The 27,534-nt window shown below is 36.7% G+C and overlaps 1 protein-coding gene across 1 annotated transcript; it reads right to left on the minus strand.

Moving 5' to 3' along the window:
- Window positions 1–220: 220 nt before the first annotated feature.
- On the minus strand, window positions 221–27,534 carry Cht7 (chitinase 7). The gene is made up of 16 exons (XM_089842979.1): window positions 27,371–27,534; window positions 27,153–27,277; window positions 5,364–5,481; window positions 4,399–4,856; window positions 4,209–4,333; window positions 4,009–4,132; window positions 3,694–3,879; window positions 3,502–3,621; window positions 2,845–3,446; window positions 2,652–2,775; window positions 2,450–2,574; window positions 2,254–2,377; window positions 1,990–2,175; window positions 1,807–1,926; window positions 1,557–1,749; window positions 221–1,487 (listed from the first exon to the last, which is right to left on the minus strand). Exons 2-16 carry the CDS (start codon window positions 27,153–27,155, stop codon window positions 1,285–1,287), a joined length of 2,811 nt encoding a protein of 936 aa, XP_089699105.1. The 5' UTR covers window positions 27,156–27,277; window positions 27,371–27,534; the 3' UTR covers window positions 221–1,284.

Genomic DNA, 27,534 nt, shown 5'->3' on the forward strand with positions numbered 1-27,534 from the left:
CCACCAATTTGGCCATTCTGTTTGATGGCAGTCAAGAGACGCAAATACTAAATTTTATAGTATAGCTAAACTTTTTATATGTTGCGCGGTGACTATTAGTGCTCGCAAAATTTGCAGTGCTTTTTTATTGATTGCATTTGTAAAAATAAGTGAGCCAAAACGCTTGAAAAAATAAATGAACAAATACTCACGTTTGATAAAATAATTGTACAAATTTTTAACTTAAAATGGAAAATTTACTTTTATTTCGAAATACACTATTAAATTAGAATAGAGTTTCGCAGTAAACTCTAGACATTTGATTGTAAATCGTCTTATTTAGGGCGCCCGCGCTGAAAAACGAATTAACCGCACATAGTCGTCCCTTTTTAAAACGATTCGCGCTTAGCTTTTAACTCAAACTAAGTCGTCAAGAAAAAGTTTGCTTTTATTAACATTTAAATGCCAATAACTATATTTCCGGTTATCTTTAAAATTTTCATTCTTTTTGGCACCGATAATTTTGATTCTTTTTCTCGGCCGATTTTCCGGACTACATTTAAATATAAATAATTAGCTTTTTAAAATAAACTCAAACCTATTCTTTCATGGTCAGATGTTTATAAGAGAAAAAAAAATGAACGAGATTGAGTGGAGCTCGATTTGTCAACTTGTTTTGTAACGCGCAACTCCCTGTCCAAATTGTTACACTTCGATCTGAAACTTGAGATTATAATTACAGGCGTTCGTCAATTTAGCTATAGAGCTTCAATATGAGCCCTTACAGCTAAGAATATTTTTTTTATAATTATACAATGTTTTACAAAATTCAAAAAATGAAAGCAATTCGACGAACGACGAGTACTAATTGGCTATATTACGTAAAATTAATCTTTACCATTCGTTAATCTAAACGGTTTAATTTGTGTTAATCATATTACGCGAGCGTACATAATTTAGTAATTTTTGCATCCGCTTGGTTTTTATTTCGAGAACCTCGTCTCGATGAAATGTCCTTACGCTATTCTTGAAATAAATCGGACCATATAGTTACCGAAATAAAATAAAAAGTGAGGGAAAAACAGTTCGGTAAAAAAAATACAAAAATGTATAATTTTCGTCTTACCACTTAGTTCAGTTTAAAAAAAAATAAGTTGGTTTGAATATTTAGTTATCAGAGTTTGCACTCACGTGGCGTTTTGCACTAGCTTTTTTTTATAAATGGTCAAATTTTAAGAGATAATCACACTAACACATTCGCCTTTCTTGGCGACATTCTCGGCGGGGTTTATTTTTTCAACTAGTTCACACCTTGGGCGGTTGCTTACAATCGGGTACGTTTTCCGGCCAATCGCAAACACTCTCGTTAATGTTGAAGACCAAGTTGGGTGGACACGGCATGTGATGGCGCCTTTTGCCTTCGCACATGTAATACATGCTGCAATTTTCTTTATCGATGTGGTAAGTGATGATGCCGTCTTCTTCTTCGCAAACGATTTCCTTCGGATCTGAAATAAAGAACGATCGATTTAGGTTCGAGTAAGCCGGCGTCCCCTCTAAAGGAAAGATCTATTTACCTATAAGTTGTCCGTAGGCGTTGTGCACGTTGCTGCTTTCGGCTTCTAAGTTAGCAACTTGATACCCTTTAAGTTCGTCTTTGACGGCTTGAAGCAAAGGATACTTTTGTCCCGTACACGTCCCTCGGAAATCATCCATATCCACAGACCAAATCATGAAACCACTGTATCCCGCTTGCTTGAGCCATTGAACCTGCGAATGAATGAAAACGTTTAAGCTCAAAAGCGACATTTGAAGTGAATTACCTACCTTCAATTTAACGCTTCTAAGATCATCGAAGCCAACCCATTGATCTCCTTTGTAGGCGTAAGGAACCATTTGCTCGTTGTCCCATACCAAAGTGGCGCCGCTTTTCAATAAATCGCAAACCTTTGAATTGCAGAATCGAGATTAGAAATTGCAATTTAATAAGCGCTACAATTTCAGGTTTACTTCGAAAAATGCTAAGAAACCGGGTTCTCCCGTATATTTCCCAGGCTTTCCTCCTTCCGTCGAGGGAGCTCCAATGTCAGTTAAAGAAGTGTTACTCAGCGTAAACGTTCTTCCGTAAGTTGGAAGCCCGATAACCAATTTTTCTTTACTGGCACCTAGTTTCACCCATTCACCAGCGCTGTAATCCTTTGGTTAGAAAGTACAATCAAAATTAAGAACAAAGATTAATTTTTCAATAAGGCCAAAATCATAGGTAACACTTACAACAGTCAGTTTCTTCTGGTGTTCCGTGGCACTGGCCAAGGCAAAAAGCGGACTGTTATGACCCACTTGTCTTTCCCAATCACCGTGGAAATCGTACGTCATTATGCTCAGCATATCGACGAATCTAACAAATAAAATTGTCTTTTAGTTTCGCCTTAAAAACAATGTTCTTATCCCTAGATATCGTGAAACTTACTTATTTAATTCGGCAACGTCATAGCCAGCGGCGATAGCGTCAACGTTTGCGGGTACGGCTGCTGAAAGTATTAACCTTCGCTTCTTGGCGGTTTTAGCCTCTCCTTCGAAAGCCTCGCGAAGTTCCTGTAATTAGTGCAAGTTTTAATAATTAGACGCTTCTCACCTAAGATAGAAACCACGATCACACTAATAATCTTCACCTTAACTAAAGTAGACAGTCTCTTTTTGTCCTCAGGACCTCTTGGAAATTCCCAATCTACATCGAGTCCGTCGAAGTCAAACTTGCGCAAGTACTCGATGGCGTTGAAAACAAAAGTAGACGTTCTATAAACAAACAAATACATCGTTCGTTAAAAACCGAACATAAAACGAATCTGGAGTTAAAACTAGTACCTGAATCCACTCTTGGTTATGTCTCTAAATGGTTCCGAACCAACCATCCAGCCTCCGACGGATAAAAGAACTTTAAGAGTCGGGTTCTTTTTCTTCAAAGCTAATACTCTGCCGTAGAGACCTTTTTCTTCCTCTTCGGACTTATCCATGGCGGCTAATTTGCTGTCCTTAATGTGCGCGAATGCGATGATAACGTGAGTACATAGAGTAGGGTCAATGTGTTCGGGTTCAAATTTCCCAACTCCGGGTCGTTTAACGGACCAATTGGTGAAGTAGCAAACGGTCCTGGCGTTGCTTTCTGTTTCGCTGACTTGGTTCTCTTCTTTGTCTTCGGCGGGTGCGGTTTCGGGAACTTCGTTGGCGACGGTAGGAGCCGCGGTCGGCTTTTTCTTGTTGTTCCTCTTGGGTGGTGGTCTTCTGTGTTCCGTTATCTTAAACATGGGAACCGCGTTCGATTGTGGCCTGACGGGTTTACCGAGAAGTTCTTCACCCATAATGCCAATTAACGGGTACGTTTTTCCGCCACATTCCCCACGGAAGTCGTCCATGTCAACGGTCCAAACCATAGCTCCGTTATAACCGTTATCTTTAATCCATTTCATCTAATGCAAATGGTATGTAAGACTCTAGAAAAGTTTGACCGCGTTATCGACTAACCTTGTTTCTAATACTGCGCTCATCGTCAAAGCCAACCCACTGATCGCCTAAATAAGCGTAGGGAACTTTCTGTTCGTCGTCCCATTGATAGTACGCTCCCTTGTGCAGCATTTCGCATATCTAGACGTAAGCAGGGAAAAATTATTTTTAAATTTGGAAAAATTAATCGGGCAAGCCACCAGCGAAGTATACCTCGTAGTAGGCCAGGAAACCCTCTTCACGAGTGTAGACTCCAGCCTTTCCACCAGCTTTCGCCGGAGCGTTCATGCCTGTATTGTCTTCGTCGGAAAGAGTGAAACTTCGACCGTATGTAGCCATACCGACGACGATTTTATCCTTGGGTGCGCCAAGCTGTTCCCACAATTTAACTCCAAAGTCCTGAAGCGAAAATACGAGTTAAATAGGTTGAATGTAGACTCAATAAATAAGGAGGTTGTGTCTTTTAAACAATCATATATCGGATACCTGCCTTCGGTTATATCTTATACATAAATTAAATTCTAGTACCATGCTTAGTTGTTTTCTCCATTGGGTTTCGTTGGCTTGAGCGTAAAGGGGACTGTTATGTCCGGTTTGTTTCTCCCATTTGCCGTGGAAATCGTACGACATGATATTTAAGAAATCTAGATACCTTTAAAATTGTGAAAACGAAACAATTTTTAAGATTCCTCCTTTAGGTCAAGCGTTAATTTCACTTAAAATCTTACGCGGCAACGGCGGGAACATCGTATCCTCCTCTGATGGCTTCGACGCCGGCTGATACGGCGGCAGTCAGCAACAATCGAGGAAGTTTCTTTTCCTTGGCTTCCTCTTCGAACGCTTCTCTGAGATCCTGAAAAAGGAATTTAACTCCCAGATCGTAGGATGAAGTATACATATACTTGAATGTATACATACTTTAAGTAGGGAGACAAAGTTTTTCTTATCTTCGTTTCCACGGGGGAACTCCCAATCTAAATCTAAACCGTCGAACTTCCTTTCCCTCAAGAACTCTAAAGCGCTGAAGACGAAAAGTTGTCGGTTGTAGCGATTGGACGCCATGTCCTTGAACCGCTGGGTTCCGAAAGACCATCCACCAACGGCTAATAGAATCTTCAAATTGGGGTTCTTCTTCTTTAGATCGATTATTTTCTCGTATGTGCCTTTTTTGCCCATTTTTGTTTCGTCCGTCGAATCGAAAGAGGACAACTTGTGCTTTTTCATCCATCCGAAAGCGAAGATGATATGCGTACAGATATCCGCTTCGATATCTTCTGGCGTAAATTTACCAGAATTGGGACGGTACTGAGACCAATTCGTGTAGTAACACACGATTTTCTTGTCAGACTTTGACGAAACTGAAGTGGAACTAGAACCTAAGAAATTATTATAATTTATCGTTTCATAATTCAAAATTAAACGTAGGAGCGACCCTACGACGACGTTAAAGTGAAATCTTTCATTGTCAAATGAGCTAACTGGAGCTTAACACTAAACACACGCCCTAACGAGAAAAAAAACTAAAGTAGGTGAATAACTCTTAATTCATTTGCTTGAAAAACTCTAGACAACGGGTTGACAAGAAGCCCAGCAATGTCGTCAAAACGACGATGAAAGAATGACACCGACATTCTTTGATAAAAAATGAAAGTGCATCCGAGGTTTTAAGATCACTACAGTTGAAGGTGTAAAAGCTCGACTCTAGGCCGGGGTTGAAAATCGGGCGTGACTGCTGCCGCCACGGCAAATCGTAAACGCCTCTTTTAATAAGGACCCCGTTTTAAATTAGACAAAATCATTTAGACAATCACGCTTTTCCGTCGTCGTAACTCGGCCTCGAAATCGCCTCAACCGTGAAGAATTAACAAACTACATGCACTTACTACTTTGAGAGCGCAGCCTTTTCTGAGCCCTATTTCTTCCGACTCTTTGCGCTTCTCCATGACCAGCTATCACCAATAGGCAAGAAAAGGCTACCAAGGCAAAAAGCCTTAGCCAACCCTGAAAAATAAATTTAATAAATTAATACTACAATCTAGAAAAACAAATTAAAAACACCCTTTTGCTAGTAAATGAAAACCTTCATTATAATAGCTTACGAATAACAATTTCCGTAGGACAGTAACTATCTAAAACGCCTTGAGATAAGTTTACAAAAACAATCGTGGCTACGTTATTTTTTTCTTTCCGCTCCGTTTGATATTCTAAGTGCTCGATTACTAAAATAATAAGAACCCCCATTTAATTGACCGTCGGTAATTGTTATCCACGCCAAGCGTCGAAGCGTGCCGATAAAGCAAGCGTCTTTCCAGATATAGCGTTGACGCAACACCAAGGGATTGTTTCTCCGGCTAGTCTTTAAGGGTTAGACGGACAAATAACACTTAGTGTCCAAAACGCGTGACGATGCCCATTTCATCGACTTGAAGGGAGGGAAAAATGTGTCGGGGAAATTTTAGCGCGTCAAGGGGCACGTCGAGGACACCCCAGTCTTCCGCGTTGGTGCCAAAAATAATCCAACTGTGAAAACGAAGTCATTGTAGCTATACCCCTTATTTCAGTAACTCCAAATTGATATGAAAAGTTTGGGGTCGGTCAAGTTCTAAATATTACGAGATTAAGGATGCAGGAGTTAAAATTTTTACTGAGTATCCAACCCCACGATATTCGATATGCTCTCCTGAATTGTTTATTCCCAAACACTTCTTTCCTGTTTAGTACAAAAGGAATTTATTACGTTTTAATTGAATATTACTCGCTTCCTGCAGGGAGGTTGCAAAAACGTCCTCATCAATCAGATTGAATGATTATAATTTTAATATTTTGTAACGCAAATTCTGTAATAAACTACCAATCCCCAAATAATCAAAATTTAATTCATTCAATACATTCAATAATCAAAATTTAACTCCGATTTTATAAAACTTAAATTACCAATCTTCAATCTCGATGCTGGTCGTTGTTATTGAGGGTTCACCCTTCCCAACCCCCTTTACCCCTTCAGCCGGTGTGGCTTGGCCAGGCGACACTGTGTCGGAGGGACGGGGATCTTAGTGCTACGGGGCGTCCGAATACCCCGTGCCAAACGACCTGCCTTTTACCTATTGGGCTTAGCGATTTCCCCTTTCGGTCCCCTGATTTATATTTTTAACCCCTTAAGAAAAACTAAGAGTTGCCAGGCATGCATTCATTTTTACCTACTGTATAGTATAGTGTATTGTGTTGTATTGTGTAAATAGTTGTGGCTTTGTGAATTTGAGTGCGCGAAACTATGTCGCCGGAGTGGCGAGAGAAATTACTCTTGGCGAACGACTGAGTGTCGCCAGTTTTAACAAACAATACCAGACCCTAAGGAACTTGGGAAAGGACAAAAAGAATCAAGGCGCCAGTCGGGTCACGACCCCTTTCTTTTACCTGTAACCAAGGAGTTGGAGACTCCAAGAAAGTGAAAGAGAAACGAGACTTTTTAACTTGGACTCCGAGAGAAGAGCCACGAATTTTGGCTGCGAACGGAAGAAGAAATGAGGAGGACTTAAGGGAGACCTTAATAAAAAAGAGGCCAAGTAGCCCATAGTCGATCGCCGCGCGTTAAGCCGGTTGAAGAAAGACCCTTCTTCACGTACGTCTAATACGGTGTAATGATTAACAACTCGCTAACTACGCGATGACCGTGCTCCACTCATCAAAAAGGAACCGACCTCCGACGCCTTGCGTAACGTACTTTTACTTTTTAACATGAGCTCGCAAAAGCCATTGTATATATATATATATATCTACTCATTTTTCTATTTGCGCAATTAATTTAATTTAATCGGAGTCATGACCCGTTATCCATAAACTGCATGCGATATTTTAGTTTAATATTAAGGCATGCTATCTGTTTTATTTTATTTTATTTGATTTTATTGTATTGTTTATTGTTCCCTTTTATTGGAGTACTCCCGTACCCAAAATATTAAACATGATGGCAACTCTTACCCGTTATCCATAAACTGCATGCGATATTTTAGTTTAATATTAAGGCATGCTATCTGTTTTATTTTATTTTATTTGATTTTATTGTATTGTTTATTGTTCCCTTTTATTGGAGTACTCCCGTACCCAAAATATTAAACATGATGGCAACTCTTAATACTAGTTCATTTACTTATCCCACTCCACCTAGACTAAGCCTTATGTTCTTTTAATAATTACTCCTAACACGCCACCCCCCAATAGTGAAAAGGTAGGCGAGCCACCCGGTACAGTATTTGTTATTTAAGTTGTAAGACTGATTTGCGTCGCTCTCTCGTTTTATTTCGTATCTCCGAGACTGTCGTCGAAAAAAGCTTTACAAATGGGGGCCCAGCCGGGATTTGATTAGATTTAATTGCAATTAATTAGTCATGAAATTTAAAGTAACCGTCCAAGAAATAAGGAACAATTTGATGAAACCATCACAAAACGTAACTAGCCATAACCACTTATGAAGCTGAATTAGGAATTGATTACGGTATCCCCTCGTTGCCTTTGACTTTAGTTGGCAGTTAATTGACCTGCCCTCTTTTGTTTATTCGTTTATTTGTTTGATTGATTAGGTAATGACAGGGTGATAGTGTAGCATAGCTATTCAGTAACATAGGAAGTTTTATTCTTTTTTCGTTAATAAGTATAGGTAAATCAATTTGTTTTTTTTTTGTTATTTGGTACCATCGTTTAGTTTAAGTTAGGTCTTTAGTTTATGGACAGAAATAATTACAGTAGATTTGACGCCGCTGACATAGAATTTTGTAAACAGTCACGTATCAAACGTAGTCTCGATCGTAGTAATCGTAAAAATACAGCTATGGGTCTTGTTGGTCGTAGTAATCCCCCCTCTAGGAGTAACTCCCCTACCCCTCTCGCTACAGGGGCAAATAATAGTTCTCCCCCCTTGACATCAGGAGCAGGGAATAGTAGTTCTCAGCCAGGAGTCAATAACCCACCTAATATGTCTCCTTTAATTAATGTTGACCCTAATTCTTCGGTTGCGGCAACGAACCAGCCGACTAACCCAACACTTTCGGCTCAAACCCCGACCAATGTGGTCAATGCTAATACCCAACAAGGTATTCCGATTCCTCCAGTTGGAAATACCGCTGCTAGTAGCACCCCTTTGCCTGCTGATATGTTAACAGCAATCCTACAGCAGCTAAACCAACAAGCCGACGAGCAAAAACGTCTCCAAGCTTTGGTTACACAATTACTGTTAGCTAATAATAACGTCGCTACCTCCCAACCTGTGGTGGTTCCAAATACTCCACCCAATCCAAACCCAGGGAGCTCTGCGTCTGTTTTACCCACTAATCCATTACCTAACATTGCGGGTAACTCCAGTTCAAACCAAACTCTAAATTTTAATGTTCCGGTAGGCAGTAATGTTGCAAACCCAAATGCTAATTTTGTCCCTAATTTTAGTCACCCAGGCTCGATTGCAGTCGCTAGCGGGAACAATAACAGTCAGGGGGGCTCTCACTTCCCTCAACCTCCTTTAGCTTCCCCAAATAGCTCTGCAGTACCGTCCCAAACCATGCCAAGCACTGGTGGTCCGAACTATAATATGGCCGCAGCGTCAGCCCCCGTGGCTAGTCCAAGTATTAATAATTACAATATGGCAACGGCACCCGTAGTTTACTCAGCCCCTTTGCCAAACATTTATTACGCTGGAAACCCAACGGATCCCGGTCCGAAAGAATTTTTGGGACGGGCCAAACAAATGCGTTATAGTCTTAATGTTAGTGACGACTATTTCTTACAACGATTTATTAGCCCGGCGCTGAATGGCCCGGCCTTTGACTTTTATATCGAAAATGAGCCTTTCGCATCCTACGCCGCTTTTGAAGCAGGTTTGAAATCAAGGTTTGACCGTAAAGGAAACGATGAGAGAATCAAAGACAAGATTCATGATAGAATGCAAAAACCGAATGAATCGGTTGCCGAGTTTGTAGAGAATCTTCAAAAATTATTTAATCAGTTGAATGAACCCCTCTCGGAGAAGAAAAAGATAAAAATAATTCGGCGAAACATGCGCGACAATATTAAAAAGTATTTAGTGGTCAAACTAGATAAATACGAGAATATTCGTGATTTGTTAGACGACGCTTTAGGAGTTGAACAAATCGTAAGGCGGGAAGCCCGCGAATTAAGCGAAAATTCAAACTCCCAGCGAAACCAAGCCCCTAGAGTGCAAAATAACCAACAGGGAAATAATAGTCGAGGAAATTTACCCCAACAATCGAATTCAGGTGGGAGTTCGAGGCAAAACAATAGTAGGCCCATGAATTTTTCTAGCCATTCCAATAATAATAATCGGCAAGAACGACACCCGAATTCCGGAGGTCCTCGCGGTGCCCAAACAGTTTCGGCAGCTCGGCCTGTCGACACCCCAACGGGAAATTACTACAATCCCAATGTAACTTGCTACAACTGTCAAAAGGTAGGCCACGTGCGCCCCTTTTGTCCAGAACTGATTGGTACCGAATCGGCTTCGGGAAACGTAAGAAGAGGCGACGTGAGCGCGGGCGGAGATCCCTCCCCCACTCTGGCGCCGCCGCGAGCTTAAAACGTCAGAGACCAGCTAGCACGGGAAGCACACAACCAGGGGACCAAGCTTTTTCAGATGGTCAGGATTTTTTACATATATTTTTAGGTAACCTCCCGTGCTTAGCGTTAGTTGACCCTGGTTCTACACATACCATATTACATAGTGATTTTAAACCCCTCCTTGAACAACAAGGGTATATGACCGATAGTAAAATTGTTTTATTAGCTCAACCCGATTCGACGCTATTGGAAACTCACGGTGCAGTCACGCTTCCCTTTTGCCTCCCTAGGAAACAAATTACTTTTGAAGCTACATATGTTTCAGGCATTCCATACCAATGTATTTTGGGTAGAGATTTGTTAAGGAAAATTGGTATGATCATTGATTATGGGCGGGCAAGTTACTGTTATCGCCGAAACCCTCTCGATAACCTTTCATTTGCTCCAGCTTCCGGCAAATACGGAAATATTTTTAGTTTGTCACTTAAGGATGCTGGTGACAATATTGATACCGAAGGTATAGAGAACGCACTCCACGAAGCTCCGTTAGATTCCACAGAAAAGTCGCAATTAGAATCCTTAGTTAACCGTTATAAAACAATTTTTTCTTTAATTCCTGGAAAGACTCACAGAGTCGAACATTACATAGACATAGGGAATAGTTTACCCTTGGCCTCGGCTCCGTACCGGTATTCTCCCGCCAAACGAGCGATTATGGATGATATTATTAATGATATGTTACGGCTTGACTTAATTGAGCCCTCTGATAGCCCATGGGCAGCTCCGAGTGTTCTAATTTCTAAGAATGACAGACCTCCGCGTTTATGTCTTGATTACCGTAATCTCAACGCCGTAACTAGAAAAGACGCGTACCCCCTCCCCAGAATTGATGACATTTTGGAATCGATTCACAAACCCCGATACATTACCACGCTGGACATGCGCAGTGGGTATTGGCAGGTACCACTTCACGAGGCTCATCGTGATATCGCTGCCTTTGTGACCCATCGAGGTCTATTTAGGCCTAAAGTTTTAATGTTCGGTCTGGTCAATGCCCCTGCCACCTTCCAGCGTATGGTAAATAACATCTTTGGGGATTTATTTAATTCAGGGGTTTGCGCCTATCTCGACGACCTAATAATCGCATCAGTTGATTTTGAATCCCATTTGAAAACACTTGGGCAGGTTTTCGAGCGCCTGTTAAAGTCTGGCTTAACTGTCAAGGCCTCAAAAACTCAGTTTTGTCGCCAAGAATGTCGTGTTTTGGGTCACGTCGTTAATTACGACGGTATCAAAGTTGATACAGAGAAGACTGATTCCATGCGGAACTACCCCCGCCCTGAAAACATAAAGCAGCTTCGGAGATTCCTAGGTATGGCCTCATACTATAGGCGTTTTATAAAAGATTTTTCTAAAATAGCTAGCCCATTAAATTCTCTGTTGAAAAACGAAACTGTATGGTGTTGGGAGGAACCCCAGGAATCAGCCTTTAACGCGTTAAAAAGCCACTTGTCGTCAGCACCCATTCTCAGTTCCCCTGATTACAATCACCCTTTTATAATACACACCGACGCGTCCAACGTTGGGCTGGGCGCTGTCTTGTCGCAAGTTATTGAAGGAAGAAAGCATGTGATCCAATACGCCAGTAAGTCCCTAAGTACCGCTGAAAGAAAGTATTCCACCACGGAGAAGGAATGCTTAGCCGTAAAGTTTGGCATTGACAAATTTCGACCCTACATTGAGGGGACGAAATTTGAAGTGTATACGGATCACAGTGCCTTAAAATGGCTCCATCGCGCCCCGGACCCAACGGGAAAATTCGCCCGTTGGAACGCCCATTTACAATCATTTGATTTTTCTATTAATCATGTTCCGGGTAAAAATAATGCCGTCGCCGACGCGTTATCGCGAATACCGGAAGATTCCCCGATAGTGAACGGTCATGTTGCCACAGTTTCTAGTGTCAACCCAGACAAACGCCCCATTCTCTACGAGACTAGCGAAATCATCGAGGCCCAAAAGAAAGACCCAAAGTTAGGTCCGTTATTAGTTTATTTATACAACGGGAATTTACCTGATGACAAGCCCTTGAGAGACTGGATAGAGAAGACCGCTCCCTTTTGTGATATTCGCCATGAAATTTTATATAGAGAGATTAAGAAATCACATCCTGAATGGGATCCTTTTCGAATTATGGTTCCCGATTCCCTGAAAGCTCGAATACTCTACTTAAGCCATGACATTCAATCAGCCGGCCACTTTGGTTCCAAAAAGACTTTAAAGAGGGTTCTAACTCAATTTACTTGGGAGGGCATCACGCGAGATGTATTAACATACTGCAACTCTTGTTCAGTATGCCAGAAACACAAGATCCCCCGCCAACTACCCGCAGGCCTTATGAAATGTAGTGACGTAGCCGAGCCTTTCAGTGTAATATCCGTCGACCTAAAGGGCCCATATAGCCGCAGTAAGCGCGGTTTCAAATATATTTTAGTGGTTTGTGATTACTTAACCAAGTGGGTGGAAGTGTTTCCCCTACGTTCCGCCACCACAAAGCCCATAGTAAAACATTTAGTTGATGAGGTATTCACCCGCTTCGGATTACCCTCCGCTGTTGTTTCAGACAACGGGAAACAGTTTGTTGGAAAAATATTTCGAAACGTATTCAGTAAGTTAGGAATCCAACAAAGATTCACTTCCCTGTATCATGCGCAGGAAAACTTAACTGAACGATTTAATCAAATCTTGGGTATAATGATTGCATCCTACGTCACGGATAACCATCAGGACTGGGATGAAGGGTTACAACAATATGCAATGGCAATCCGGAGCGCGGTGCATGAAACTACTGGATTTACTCCAGCCGAACTGATGTTTGGTCGGGAAATAAGAACTGCGTGCAGTCTCATAACCCCGAAAAATCTTAATAATTATTTCGCCGATGAAGTCGAAAATACCTATGGTCTACGCGTTCTTCCAAAAGTCCAAAAAGCTTTGGAGACAGCTTATCAGAACATTAAGAAGGCCCAAATTAGGCAAAAAGCTAATTATGATAAAAGACACAGGGATTTCGAATTGGAAGAGGGTGACCTCGTTCTTAAACGTACACACCATCTTTCCAAAGCTGCTGATAATTTCACAGCTAAACTAGCGGAAAAATTTGAGGGTCCTTACAACATAGCAAATAAGCTTAGTGCACGAACTTACAGGTTGGCGAATGTGGACACGAAAAAGGTCCTTTTTGGTACCTACCATATTTCGCAGCTGAAACCGTATGTCGAGAGAAAGAATTTGACCCTTAATGAATCCGATTTTTGTCCGTCCATAGCTGGAGCTAGTGATAGTGAGCAGGACGACGTGGTACCAAATTTTATTCATGGTCGTACCCTACGACCTAGGGATCCCTTGACTGGAAAAGTCAAACCCAGACAAGCTAGCTAGATTTTTTTTTATTATGTTTCATACTGTATATGAATATATCGATATTTAGTTTTTGTGCACTTGTAAATACTGAGATCTCTTCGCAATTTTGTTTCAATTGGTTATTAGATTTGTTTTTATTCTGTAGTATGGTTTCATCAACGACCACTTATTTATGTATTGATTCGTCCATTTCCCCTATATATATTTTTTTTTGTTCTTCATGGAACCTTTATTTTGTAATTGTCCAGTTCGACCGAGGACGTTCGAAGTCAGTCCGGGGGGAGTTGTAACGCAAATTCTGTAATAAACTACCAATCCCCAAATAATCAAAATTTAATTCATTCAATACATTCAATAATCAAAATTTAACTCCGATTTTATAAAACTTAAATTACCAATCTTCAATCTCGATGCTGGTCGTTGTTATTGAGGGTTCACCCTTCCCAACCCCCTTTACCCCTTCAGCCGGTGTGGCTTGGCCAGGCGACACTGTGTCGGAGGGACGGGGATCTTAGTGCTACGGGGCGTCCGAATACCCCGTGCCAAACGACCTGCCTTTTACCTATTGGGCTTAGCGATTTCCCCTTTCGGTCCCCTGATTTATATTTTTAACCCCTTAAGAAAAACTAAGAGTTGCCAGGCATGCATTCATTTTTACCTACTGTATAGTATAGTGTATTGTGTTGTATTGTGTAAATAGTTGTGGCTTTGTGAATTTGAGTGCGCGAAACTATGTCGCCGGAGTGGCGAGAGAAATTACTCTTGGCGAACGACTGAGTGTCGCCAGTTTTAACAAACAATACCAGACCCTAAGGAACTTGGGAAAGGACAAAAAGAATCAAGGCGCCAGTCGGGTCACGACCCCTTTCTTTTACCTGTAACCAAGGAGTTGGAGACTCCAAGAAAGTGAAAGAGAAACGAGACTTTTTAACTTGGACTCCGAGAGAAGAGCCACGAATTTTGGCTGCGAACGGAAGAAGAAATGAGGAGGACTTAAGGGAGACCTTAATAAAAAAGAGGCCAAGTAGCCCATAGTCGATCGCCGCGCGTTAAGCCGGTTGAAGAAAGACCCTTCTTCACGTACGTCTAATACGGTGTAATGATTAACAACTCGCTAACTACGCGATGACCGTGCTCCACTCATCAAAAAGGAACCGACCTCCGACGCCTTGCGTAACGTACTTTTACTTTTTAACATGAGCTCGCAAAAGCCATTGTATATATATATATATATCTACTCATTTTTCTATTTGCGCAATTAATTTAATTTAATCGGAGTCATGACCCGTTATCCATAAACTGCATGCGATATTTTAGTTTAATATTAAGGCATGCTATCTGTTTTATTTTATTTTATTTGATTTTATTGTATTGTTTATTGTTCCCTTTTATTGGAGTACTCCCGTACCCAAAATATTAAACATGATGGCAACTCTTACCCGTTATCCATAAACTGCATGCGATATTTTAGTTTAATATTAAGGCATGCTATCTGTTTTATTTTATTTTATTTGATTTTATTGTATTGTTTATTGTTCCCTTTTATTGGAGTACTCCCGTACCCAAAATATTAAACATGATGGCAACTCTTAATACTAGTTCATTTACTTATCCCACTCCACCTAGACTAAGCCTTATGTTCTTTTAATAATTACTCCTAACACGCCACCCCCCAATAGTGAAAAGGTAGGCGAGCCACCCGGTACAGTATTTGTTATTTAAGTTGTAAGACTGATTTGCGTCGCTCTCTCGTTTTATTTCGTATCTCCGAGACTGTCGTCGAAAAAAGCTTTACAATTTATTATAAACAATTAATATTAACACTATGGTACAACAGTACGCCAACTTCTCATGAAAGCTATTTAAATTTAATGGCGGTTTAAGGAGTTGAGACACCCCGTTGTCCTATTCTTGAATCCATGTCAAACAACGTTTTCATATAAAACATTAATTCCATTTAAGCATCCTCAACCGGGATAGAATTAAAAGAAACCCATTTTTCTCTCCCACCAAATCACACAGGTATTTTTTATAAATATATGTATATGAACTCTCCATAGAATTGACCCATCACCTATGTAACAGTTTCTACAAGAGAAATGAACTGGTTAGAGAAAATGTTCAGTTTACCACGTAAATGCTTTGCTCGTACGACCAACTGTTATATACTTCTGATAATGGGGTATTTTATTCATTTTATGAGAGATTCTTTGAAACTATATAACGATATATAAACCGGGTCAAGGTAGGTCATAAATCGTTGAACTTTGACCCCATTAATTTTTAGAAATGTGCGCGAGGGAAAACTTTTATTTCAAGTTAATGTATCTTGTTTGCCCCCTGAAGGTACGTACCAAGCATGTGTATACGGAGAAATTAACCTGTTAGCCCGATTTTAGGTAACTTGGTAAAGAGAACGGGGCAAAAAGAAAGCGAGGCTAACCAGTTTTAGACTTTCTTTATAAAAGTTTTTATGGTAAATCCGACTAACGTCTATCTAAAAGACTTTTCAAATATATTATATCGTCAGCCATTTTTTTTCTCTCCCTCTGGAACACGTCGATATAAAACATGGTTCCACATTATTCAAAAACAAATGTAAATTTTAATTAATTCGTGTAGCACTTGGTACGGGGTAAATATAATTTAAAAATTATGGAAAAGGCGTCGATCGAAGTACTCCTCCCTTTTTCCCCAGTCTACAAATAGTTTACGGAGAAATTAGGTCAATGTCGACGGCATTTCTCGAGTTCGTTCTGACCTTTTTTTTTTCTAATAGAAAATTATATATATATTTTTTTTCTATTTTATTTTTCATTTAAACCCGAGGTGTTTGGGAAGTCCCGAGCATCATTTTGCCGATTCACTGAAATTAACGAACTGTACGTATCTTTGGTGCTCGTCATTACCAGTACTGCACTACGACGAACACTGGGTGTACTCGAGTCACCACGGAAGTCTTTAGATTACGGTTTGATAAGTGACTAGGCAAAGGACAAAATTTAAAATTTTTCACCCATTATTATCATTTTCTATTCCTGTTAGTCTGGTAGAAAAGAAATAAATACCCGCGTACTATAAGGGGATGATTTAATACTTCTATGAAGAAAAAAACTAACGTAGGGGTCAACGTCTTTTACAAATATACGTGAAAATGTGGGTCTGTCGGCATCTTTTCATATTAATTTGAGGTGGTACTACTTTAATGAGGAGCGAGTTTAACTGAAATATTTACGGGCTGTTTTGGGGTACAAAATTTTAAACGTGTTTCATATTTTTTCAGATTTAATCTAATGGAGGAAAAAAATTATTTAAAAATGACTGCAAACGTTTAGCCATAACTCAGTGGATGTTAACGTTTCTAGAAAACCGCTTCTGTTACGTAATGAAACCTCTAATTTATTTTAAAAAGAAAATAAGTTTAAAACAAATAATTAGCAGTCATAACTGCGTCTATAGTGATTATTACCTGGCATGTTCTACAAGTTTCCAATACATGCTATAACATTGAACAATAATAGAAAAAAACTCAAAGCGAATTGTTAAGATAATTTAACAGGGTGGGGCTCTATTTAATATTATATATGTAAGTTATCGGCATTTAAATTCAAGTTCCTTACTAGACGCACTGCTCCCTAGACTATAATAAATACGAGGGGTTGGATACTTTACTCACGATCACGAAATTGTGAAACCTAGTGAGATTTGCATATTAGTAAAACGTTTATGAGCGGGCAAAATAAGCTAAAGATTTCTTATTATACTTTCTTTATTCGTGACAAAACCCAATGAAAGTCATTTAAACAGTAGATTTTTGCTTAGAAGGGATTTTTTCCCTTAAAAGTCTTTTTTTTTTCAATAAGAATATCTGACGTAGCTGTCGCTTCCAGGCTTGAATAGAAATCTCAGTTTGACTTTCTAGAGATCTACAATATACTAAGTTTAATCTCCTCCTTTTAAAGTAACATGTAATATGGGCCAAGGCTAAACGATATATACCTAAGATTTTTCGAGAGCCAAAATTGCTTGACACGAGAAAGCAAAAAAAAATGCATTCATACTCGATTCTCGAACGTTCGGAGTTTCATAGAACTAGCTAGCCTCAAGCCTTTCCTAATGATAATATTATTACCCCGCTTCGGGCTAGATATACTTCTAAAGACCTATAGTTACGTATGCATTCTTGATTCTGGAAATTTAAAAGAAAGAAAACCCGTGTATTTTGCTTGTCCAAATTCACAATAAAGACAATGAATGTTTGTTTTGTATCTAGGCCTACTTGACGAAATATATATGTATGCATCAATCAATGTGTATATAGCCTTATGGTATCTATATTTTAGTGCGAGAAATGCGTAAGATACGACATAATAAACGCGAGTATATTGCAAAATCTCATCTCCAAAATGGGTCAAAAATCCATTTTTATTTTTTCTTGTATTACAATTCTAATTTTGTTTCGCTATATTTAAAATATTAAAGGATAGATTTGAACTAAAATATTCCTTTTTACTATTCAACAGAGAGTCATAAAAATTAATATTTCAAGTTTTAATCAGGTGTCCAGTGGCAATATTACTATAATATTCTGGAGCGACCAGTCACTTTTGTCCAAGCATTTCAAAAATTAAAATAGTCATTACTTTATAACACGCTCTTTCGTATAAATAAACAAATTTTATTAGTTGTCCTCGCGTTTCGTTTGTAATACAAAATTTAGACCGACGTCATTTTTAAGAAATGACGTAAATAGAGTATCAGTATCCAATTTTTGGTTTGGCTAAAATAATCACCGTATTTACTTTCCAAAAATTGAAAAGTAAATATCTGATGATAAAATATACGTTAAAGAGAACGAAAACATGGTATTGCAAAAGTTCCTAAACCTATTCATTGAAAATAAAATTGAAATGAAATGAAACGAAAGAAGAAAAATAATTCCAAAAGAAAAAACTTCTATCTAGAATCTATCGCGACTGAACTAGGATTGATCTAGCATTCGAAACTTTTTTTTTTCCCTAGTCCCTCTGTACATTTTTAACCTTTAACTTCTACGAAAAGACCAAAATCGAAAGCCAAGTCACGTTCAGTCTCTAGCAGAGTTCACGTTTGGCTGTGAAATAAAATTTCCAATGTACCAATCAGATCCTTTGATCAAGTTTATATAGTAAGATGAGACTTTTGGAAAAATGGCGCGAGACCGGAGTTCGCAAGTATATCTTACCTTAAAAACTATTTATTAAAGGTATAGCGACACTTCACTTCAAACTTAATCCTCTTTTATTGAAGTATACTTAAAAAAATATGTAAATCTTAAATCGTTCAGTGAAAATTAAAATACCGCGTCTGACTTTAATTTCTCGGATTAAATATGCTAAACAAAACCTGCAAGATATACTTTTCAAATCAGTTCAACTCGGTATTTTTGATTTTAAAATATTTTCTTGTGGAAAGTTTAAGATTCTAAATACTATTCCTTGAAGAAAATGTTCCGCTTTATCGAAGACGATCTCGAAGACATTTAAGTCGACCCAGAAGTCAAGGTGGCAATACACTACTTTTAGTGAACTGGTTTACACGTTCTATCAAATTTCGGGTTGGCTTTAAATATATTCCCGACCTATATTTCATACTTATAATAATACTAATACTAAAATAGTACTAATTAAAATATAACTGGAACTTCTATTATCGTACTATCAAGAGATAATTAACAGAAGTGACGTTGTTGAACCATTAACCCCACTTTCTGAAAGTTTCTCTCGACTTCTCTCAACTTTTGTTATTGCGTATATATGGTTTAAAATTAATTGGCATTTGTCCTAAACTGGCATATACATTAAAATAAAATTGACAAGAGGGCAAAAACAGGTTGAAATCTAAATTACTTTCAATAAAAATAACGGTTCCGAAATTCGTTTCTTAAACATTCAAATAAAATCGACCTTCACTTTCTTTAAAAGGTATTAAAGGTATTTAGCACCACCAATAAACGTTTTTATATTTCGTAAGGTTAAAGGCTGAACGTTTTTCTGCAAGGTAATTTTGTGGATTCAAAGATTTGTTAGTAATACGTTAAATTTAACATAGGTATCACAAACCTGGACCTAAAGCGATTAGACCTTGGAAAGGGTTATTTTCGTTTTACTTAAGTACATTTAAATTACGTCTTAGAATATTTTGTGGCTTTCTTCATGATTCACAATGGGAATTTAATGGAGATAAAATGACTTATACTGATAAGTTTTAAGTGGGGAAACTCTACAGTTGGAGAAAGTTCTTCGTACCCTAGCGTGAGATATATTTTCGCGCATCGTTCTGCGCATCAAAGAGTATTTCAGTGGTGTATTTAAATTTATATAGACCTAATGTGTCCAATAAAGACCAAAATGCTTTGAAGCGGATTCACAAACCCTCGTTGGTTAGTTGAATTAAAATAATTCGGTTATTTTTGACCCCGTTCATTTAAATTTCGCATGTTTTAGAATAGAAAATTGGAGTAACAATATAAGAAAGAAATTTTTCAAAGAAAATATTTTTGGTATAATAAACCCCATTAATATAAGGTCAACGAGCTACAGAAATTTAGAAGAAAATCAGAAGTGGATATTAATCAAATTCAGGAGTTATTTTTGATATAATTTCGAAAATAGAAATATTTTTATCATAGCACAGGTCGAAAAAGAAATAAAGACAATTTTAAGTTATAGTCAAACCATATAGGTCAAAATTTCCATTAACTTTAGTGTAATTACGTTGTAAATAATAATTTCTTTATGTTTAAAGCGACTCGGTGAAACCGGCCAAGAGAAAAACATTTCTCTTTGATTTTTAAGTTTTTACTCCACTCTGGCGAGTTTACTTTCTGTTCCGAATTAAGAAGAAGAAAAAAAACTCGTTTTCGCTCCCATTAACGGTTTTTCATAATATACATGTACTTGAGGTTGCCAGTTTTTAAAGGATTTCTGACACAGTTTCCAAGAAATCTTTGAATTATTTGCTTTTGAAGTATACTGAGATCAAGAACAAATGTTAACTATTTTCCAAAATTAGCTAAAGTAACTTCTACCGAAATAACTGTAATTGTTTACTGGCATAAAAATGTTTCCCATATGACAATTAATCAAAATTTAATTGGATTAAACTTAGTTTTATGTATATAGATCGTTCACAACCAATAGAACGAAAATAGTTATGGATGTCTTTAAATAGACATAACAATAACCATTTTAACTCTTCACTTACAAAGAGTCAGAAGTGTACCCTTAAAACGTTTCACAAATATCAATACACACGTAAAAAATACACAATATTTTGAGAAAGTTCGTCAAACTTTCACGCTAATTTAGAGTACGAATTTTCTGTAAACTTTGCAGTTGTTAATAATGAAGACTTTCTACTTCGAAACGAATATTTTGGTCTTGTAGTGAGTGACATATTTAATTAGTTTAAGGAACCTACTGTTTAGGTTAGGTTAAGTCTTTCTGATAACCCATCAAAGATTTTTAATGCAAATTAATGATAGTACTGTGGCTTATAGCTTCAAACAGGCTCAATCACTTTTAACATTACGTCGGCAAATGACTTGGGGGCCAAGTCACAAGTAGCTACCGAAAGATAAAGATTTTAACAACGCCCCGCTGAGCCCCAATGTTTTGACCTCCTACGCAAAACGTCTCTTTAATAACTAACCCAACTCAGCTCGTTTTCTAGATATTTTTGGGGAATATTCTCGTGGTTGACCTGAATTATACGAAGAGGTATTGTTACCAGAGAACCGTTAGAGTCTGGACTTTGACCAGACTCGAATTTAGGATTTGAGGTTCCCTAAAAGGGACTGAATATACCCATACATGATTCGTTGGAAGATATTAAAGAATTATTAAATTGGATGGTTAAAATATATAACCTTGAAAATTTGTATGGGAGAGAATCGTATTAATCGTATTTCTAGATCTTAAATTTAAAAAGTGGTTTTTAAGTGGAAAATTTAACTTTAATCTTGATAAGAACCTCCAAAAACCGGTGCGAATGAAAGTTAAAAGTTTTAATTTCAAAAGCTCTTTGCGAGTTACTAAAACTTGAAACCCTAGTTAGTATTTAATCTAAATCCGTAAGGACTTAGTTCTTCTCGGTGTTGTTTGAATAAAGTTCTATACATAATAGACTATATTTTTGCATTATCCTCTATAGGAATAGTCTAATACTTAAATTTTGAATTAGAACCGTGGGATTATAACCATTAAGTAACTAACTTCCGAAACTCTGAATTTGAAGAACTATTTTTAACCTGAAATAAAATTATTTTCGGAATAAACTCAGGACGTACAATAATCTAATTAATATATTTACCTATGAACTAAAATAAAATTTAAAATAAGAGTTATTTCAGATGGTTAATGATTAATAAAACCATAAATCTTGACAAAATACTCGTAAAGTTATATATATACAAATAAATAAATAGAAAAAAATGGATAAATTTTCGTGTTCATGGATGCGAATAGTCTATAAAGTATCGTTAAAAAAATATATATTTATAGTCAAATAAAATTTCTTTGTGATTATTATACATTTTCAAGTTCCTGTAAAATGCGGGGCACCGGTACAAAACTCATAACTATTCGAGCATGGAAATCTTTTTAAAAATAGCTTCATTTTTCTAGAAAGAAAAAAAAAATAACAAACTCGACATGTGCGACACCGATAAAATAGTATTAGTATATCATATAGCTAGGAGAAATATCAGTTTTATTATGAATAAGTTCAATTATCACACGAGAGAAATGAGTAGAATAGAATTTAATCTACAGCAAAATCATCCTCAGTTGATGCAGCTGATAGTTTTGCGCGTGCAATTGGGTATAGCACATTCTTTTACAATACAGTAGTGTTCCTACTATACTACAATGATAATTAAAATAACCTAACCATCGTTAAGATTTAAATTAACGAGCATTCACTTGAATATTATCATTGAAAACACTATATCGGATATAACACTACTAAATTTAATATTTAAATATTCTCAGAGAAAATTAAATTAATTCTTTACTCTCTTTCTTTTGGTTAGGTTAAATATTAGAGAAAAGAAAAGGGACAGGACGACGAAATAAATCTTAAAAGAGAAGAAGAAAAAGTTTTCATTATGACATGACACAGCCAAAATATGAAACTAGAGCCGGTCTGAGATATTTTCCCAATTTTGGTCGCATCGTATATTGTACGAAATGGAACGGTATTATTTCATACCGCGATGTTGAAGTAGAAATAATAGTTGGAACTAACTGAGGAAATGGTTAGAGAATTCATTCACGCTTTTAACATCAGCGTATTGATGGTTTAGTTTTCCTTATTAATAGTGGAGAAGCCCACTGTACCAAAGCAAAGTATGGTTAGTTTTTATCAGATGCAATATTACACTTAAATAATCTCTAATTACCCCTTAGGCCATCTTGTTTTCTAAGGTTTCTAACGTCTATTACATTCTCTAGAAAACAAACGGATATCTCCTGAACTATTCTTTCTTTGAAGAGAGAAAAAAAGAGTAATACCCCCTTGTAAGAAACTACAAAATAATTTGACAGTTGGGAAAACTTTGAGTTAAATTAAAGAGAGGGTGACGTACAATTAAATTAATTACGTTAAATAATTTTAAATTTCCTCAACCCCAATTATGGGTGAAACCCCGCTTCGAATTTCATATTTTTTTTTCTTACACTTATGACAGTTAAGAAAAATGATTTGTTTGGGAATTAAAAGCTGTTTTTGACGAAATAAAAAGATATCACGTCTGGGTGCTAGAGAACAAGCTTTATTTTAATTTTTTTATTTAAACTTCAGATAGAATTAAATTCAAATTAGCAAACTTGAGTAGTTTGTAAGCGGCCTACTTTAGATATGGTAATAACACGCTAGTCAGCGAAAAATATAATATAATAACGATATAATTTCATAAATCAAAGTATATAACGCAATCCAGGCTAAGTTAGCAGCTTTGGGGCTTTAAAACCCATTGACAGTATCTTGGATTTAAACGTACGAGTAGTATTAGTGAAAGCTATAATTTATAAGCGAGAATTACGAAATTTATTATGCAACCAAATTCGTTGAAGTGTTATAATAATTCAAATATATATTTTGATATTTAATTTATAAGTAGTATAAAATGGATTATTGATATGAAAATGTATTATGTTTAAAAATCCTGATTGACTGATCATGTACGCCTAGTTCAAACCGCTTTAATTTGTACGCTATAACTAGTTTTGAACGAACTTTACTGTAAAATAGTGGGTACTCATTGGAAAGTGTTTTTTTTTAATTCAAAAATTCGGCTATGTTGTAAAATAGTGAATAGAAATGATATAAACCTTTATTACAGACTTTAAGTAAACTGGCTTGATGGTTTTGGTTTAAATATGCGGCTATGCTTTGAAAGAACAGAAAAGTAAACAAAACATCTTGACGTGATGGCGTCCATACATTTAAACTTAACCCTATAATGAGCGGCTTACTCTGCTTGTTAAGATACAAAACAAACCAAATTTACTGACGAAGCGGGTTTCTCAGTTGCCTTTTCAAAAATACCACCTATATAATTTATTTTGACGAAACTTGAAATAGGGTATAAATAAACGACACGCGTGTTCTGATGTTGTGATAATTATAGCAAAACAACTCGTAATTTATGAATATAAAATAAAAAATAATTAGGATATCCGATAAATCTCCCCAGTAAACGTGTTTATTCGCCAGTGAAGGACTATAATCAAAATTTTATGGAATAATGCTTCAGGTATTCGTATTTTTTTCTTTTTAAATACGATGCTAAGGCCTACATTGTTCGATTCCACGTAACATTATATTTCGTCTGATATTTAAGAAAGAACCAGAGAGAGAGATAGAGATACGAGAAAGAAAGACAGCTAGCTCAGGTTTTCGTGTCAGTGTCAAAATAGGTTAAAGACCCCTCCGCTACCAAAAAACCGGAAACACTTAATTTGTACCCAATTTTTTTTTCTCTCTCTCTCTCTTTTCGCGATAGAAACATAACGTAAACGTAATCACGTACAAAGAAGCTATTAGCATACTGGTTCATCTAATTTATATTATGATTTCTAGAGAAAAAAATTACCCCAGAAGATGTAATAACCGAATAACCTAACCACAGAAATGTGACGTAAAATTTACGTTATGTTTATGTATTAGTGCATTGAACTTCTTTCCAGTTGGAAATGGATGTTACGACAGTAAAAAACTCAGAAATCTATCTCATACTCATTAATCTCATACTTCGTAATGTTGAAGACTTACTGAGAGATAATTCGATAACGACTCGAGAATTGACCAGTCCATCTTCCTATTTAGCCTGTATACTGAACCTTTCAGGTGGCCAGCTCCTTAGATGAGCGGCTAAATGTGCGCCTTTTTTGGTCATTATCAAGGTTTACCAACTGAGTAAATTTCCCCCTTTTCCAAAATATTACTAAATTGGGTATGTTTTAACCCCAAAATATTGCTACTTTTCCAAATTATTGCCAATTAGTTTGTTTATTGTAATCTTTTCCCACAATATTCCTATTTTATTTAATTTCTACCTAAAAAGAGACGCACTTTTAGCCACTCGTCTCCTTAGAATCTATGACGTTTCACCTACTACTATGACAAGCTTTCAGTAACCAGTGACAAACTTTTGAAACATACCCTATAACGTAATGTATAGCACTATAATTTCTTAGAAACCTTTACTCTGTAAGCCTAGTTTGAAAATGTAAATAAACAATATTCTTTATTTATAAATATTTTCTTTTCACGCTAAAATTTCTTGGAAGACGTCAAGAATCCACGCCACACTTTTCAATTATCCACGTCAATTGGCCAATTTATTATTTTGCCTACGTCATTGATTAGTAATGGGTATATTTTGATGAACATTTTCAATTAATAACTGAAAATAAGATTCATTTGCGAGCTAGAAACTGAAAGAGCGAAAGATAAAATATTTAACCTAGTTGCTAAGAATCATCGCTATATATCTGATACCGGATTTAAAAGTGTGTTTGGACAGAATCTATGCCTAAATAACGTGAATATTTGAAGATGAAAAAAAAAAAGAAATATATAAAAGCCAATCCGGTTTAAATCTAGGTATGCTTCCTTTTTATTTATACCGCGTCTGAAACATACGTTATGTCTATATGAACTTTGAATATGTTATAGAGAAAACTGAAAGAGAAAGAGATGAAATTTGGATTGTGAGACAAATGCGAGTAAAATAAATTGACGCAGCCGTCGCTAATAATGAACCTTATGTGAAACGGTGGTAAAATGAGCGCGATTAAAGCCCGAGGGTAAAAGAAAACTACCAGTCTAGAATAATGAACGAGATATTGGGGATTTTACTAGAACTCTTATAATCAACCCACCTTTTAAACTTTTCAAGAAAGTCTTAAAAGAGGCAAAAGCTAGACTGGGAGTAATTTCATTTTTACTTCATTTTTTTTTCTATCGAGATTTCTAGTGAAATAAATTAATCTTAAATTATGAGTTTCAAATTAATTCATTAAATTTGAATGTAATTGATTTTAAATAAAACAGTAGCTTTTAGTTTCAAAGCGACAAGACAATGCAATGCTTTTAATTCATTTAAATTTTTAAAGTTTCTGAAAACTTTCTGAAGTAGCTAGACTAATTTAATTTCGGGGTATTTTTACTTAAGTTAACGATTTCCTTGTTATCTTTAATTGTTAACTACCCATTTTTAAAAATAAAACAAGTCAAAATTAGAATAATAATTCTCATTAGCTCTAAGAGCGTTTGAATAATTTTTCGTTAATTACAATTTCTTCTATCCATTTCTATAGCTGGAGCTTGTTAGTAAAAACGAAAAGGGAGGTTCTGTTTTATTCGTTAAACAATAGAAGCGTTGTATCCATTCAATTCAAGTGTTATGTTTTTTCCTTACGAGCTCTTAAAAATAGACCCAAAGTTCCCCACTATTCATTCTCAAATTCAAATTGGTTTCAAGTTAGTTAGAACCCCTTCAGATGGCATAATTAAAACGAATCCCGTTACTATCTCAGTACAGACACTTAAGACCATCACTTCTACGAATACTTTAACTTAACACCTCTTTAAACTGAGTCGACTTGATCAGCAAGAAGGTACTTGAGAGTACAAGTACTAAAACTAGATCCTTACATCGAAATCGTAAGACCTCGCCTTACAATAAAAAAATCAAAAAAAAAAAAAATCAAAGGTACACTCTTGTTTTTCAATTAAAAATACAACTAGGGCAGACTTGAACGGTCTTTGACTTGGGTCTAATACTAGGATTGAGTTACAACATTCTGTTACCAAGTACTTTGATGGTAAAACGTAGTTAAGATATCCTCATGGTAATTCGAATAAAAAACTTAAAGATACCGGTGATATATATATTCTAATTAAGAATCTTAGAAGGGTATTTATTTCAAAAATATCTTTACGAAACTGCCCAACAATCTTTATACTACAACTAAAATATCTTAAGTCCCAGGGATGAATCAATTTCAATTTTGATCCTGTTTAAAACTTAAAATTTTCTTAGACCTATTTAAGTTTCTACTTAAATTTAATTTATCAATTTAATATCAAGTTTATATCGAAGAAAATATCAAAGGGAATATAAACTTATTTCAACTTACCATGATGAAAATTTAAAATTTGGTTTATTCCTTTGGTGAAACAAAACGTTGTTTCGCGCAAAAATTCAACCACTTTGGTATGTACTACGGTAATTCACCGATAAAATTAGCTTTTCTTTCACTTCCTGAAGAAAAAAGAGAGAAAGAAAAGATAGAACCGTTAATTATAAACAATCCCCGGTTAATAAAATTGAAGAAAAATTGAGAAATTGGCATACGCGAGGAATTATTGGCACACTGAACGAACACCACCGAAAGCCGAAATGGTTATGGGGGTAAAACTAAACGAAGTCAACCAAGCCCAGAAAGAAAACCAGAAGACAAAAAGAAAGATACTCGAGAAAGAGGGGGGTTTCTTACGGCACCGCAAAACTACACATTT

The sequence above is a fragment of the Phalangium opilio genome, unplaced genomic scaffold (genome assembly GCF_054372755.1).
Source record: "Phalangium opilio isolate 3A_F unplaced genomic scaffold, DU_Popi_V2 ptg000070l_1, whole genome shotgun sequence".
Classification (NCBI taxonomy): domain Eukaryota; kingdom Metazoa; phylum Arthropoda; class Arachnida; order Opiliones; family Phalangiidae; genus Phalangium; species Phalangium opilio.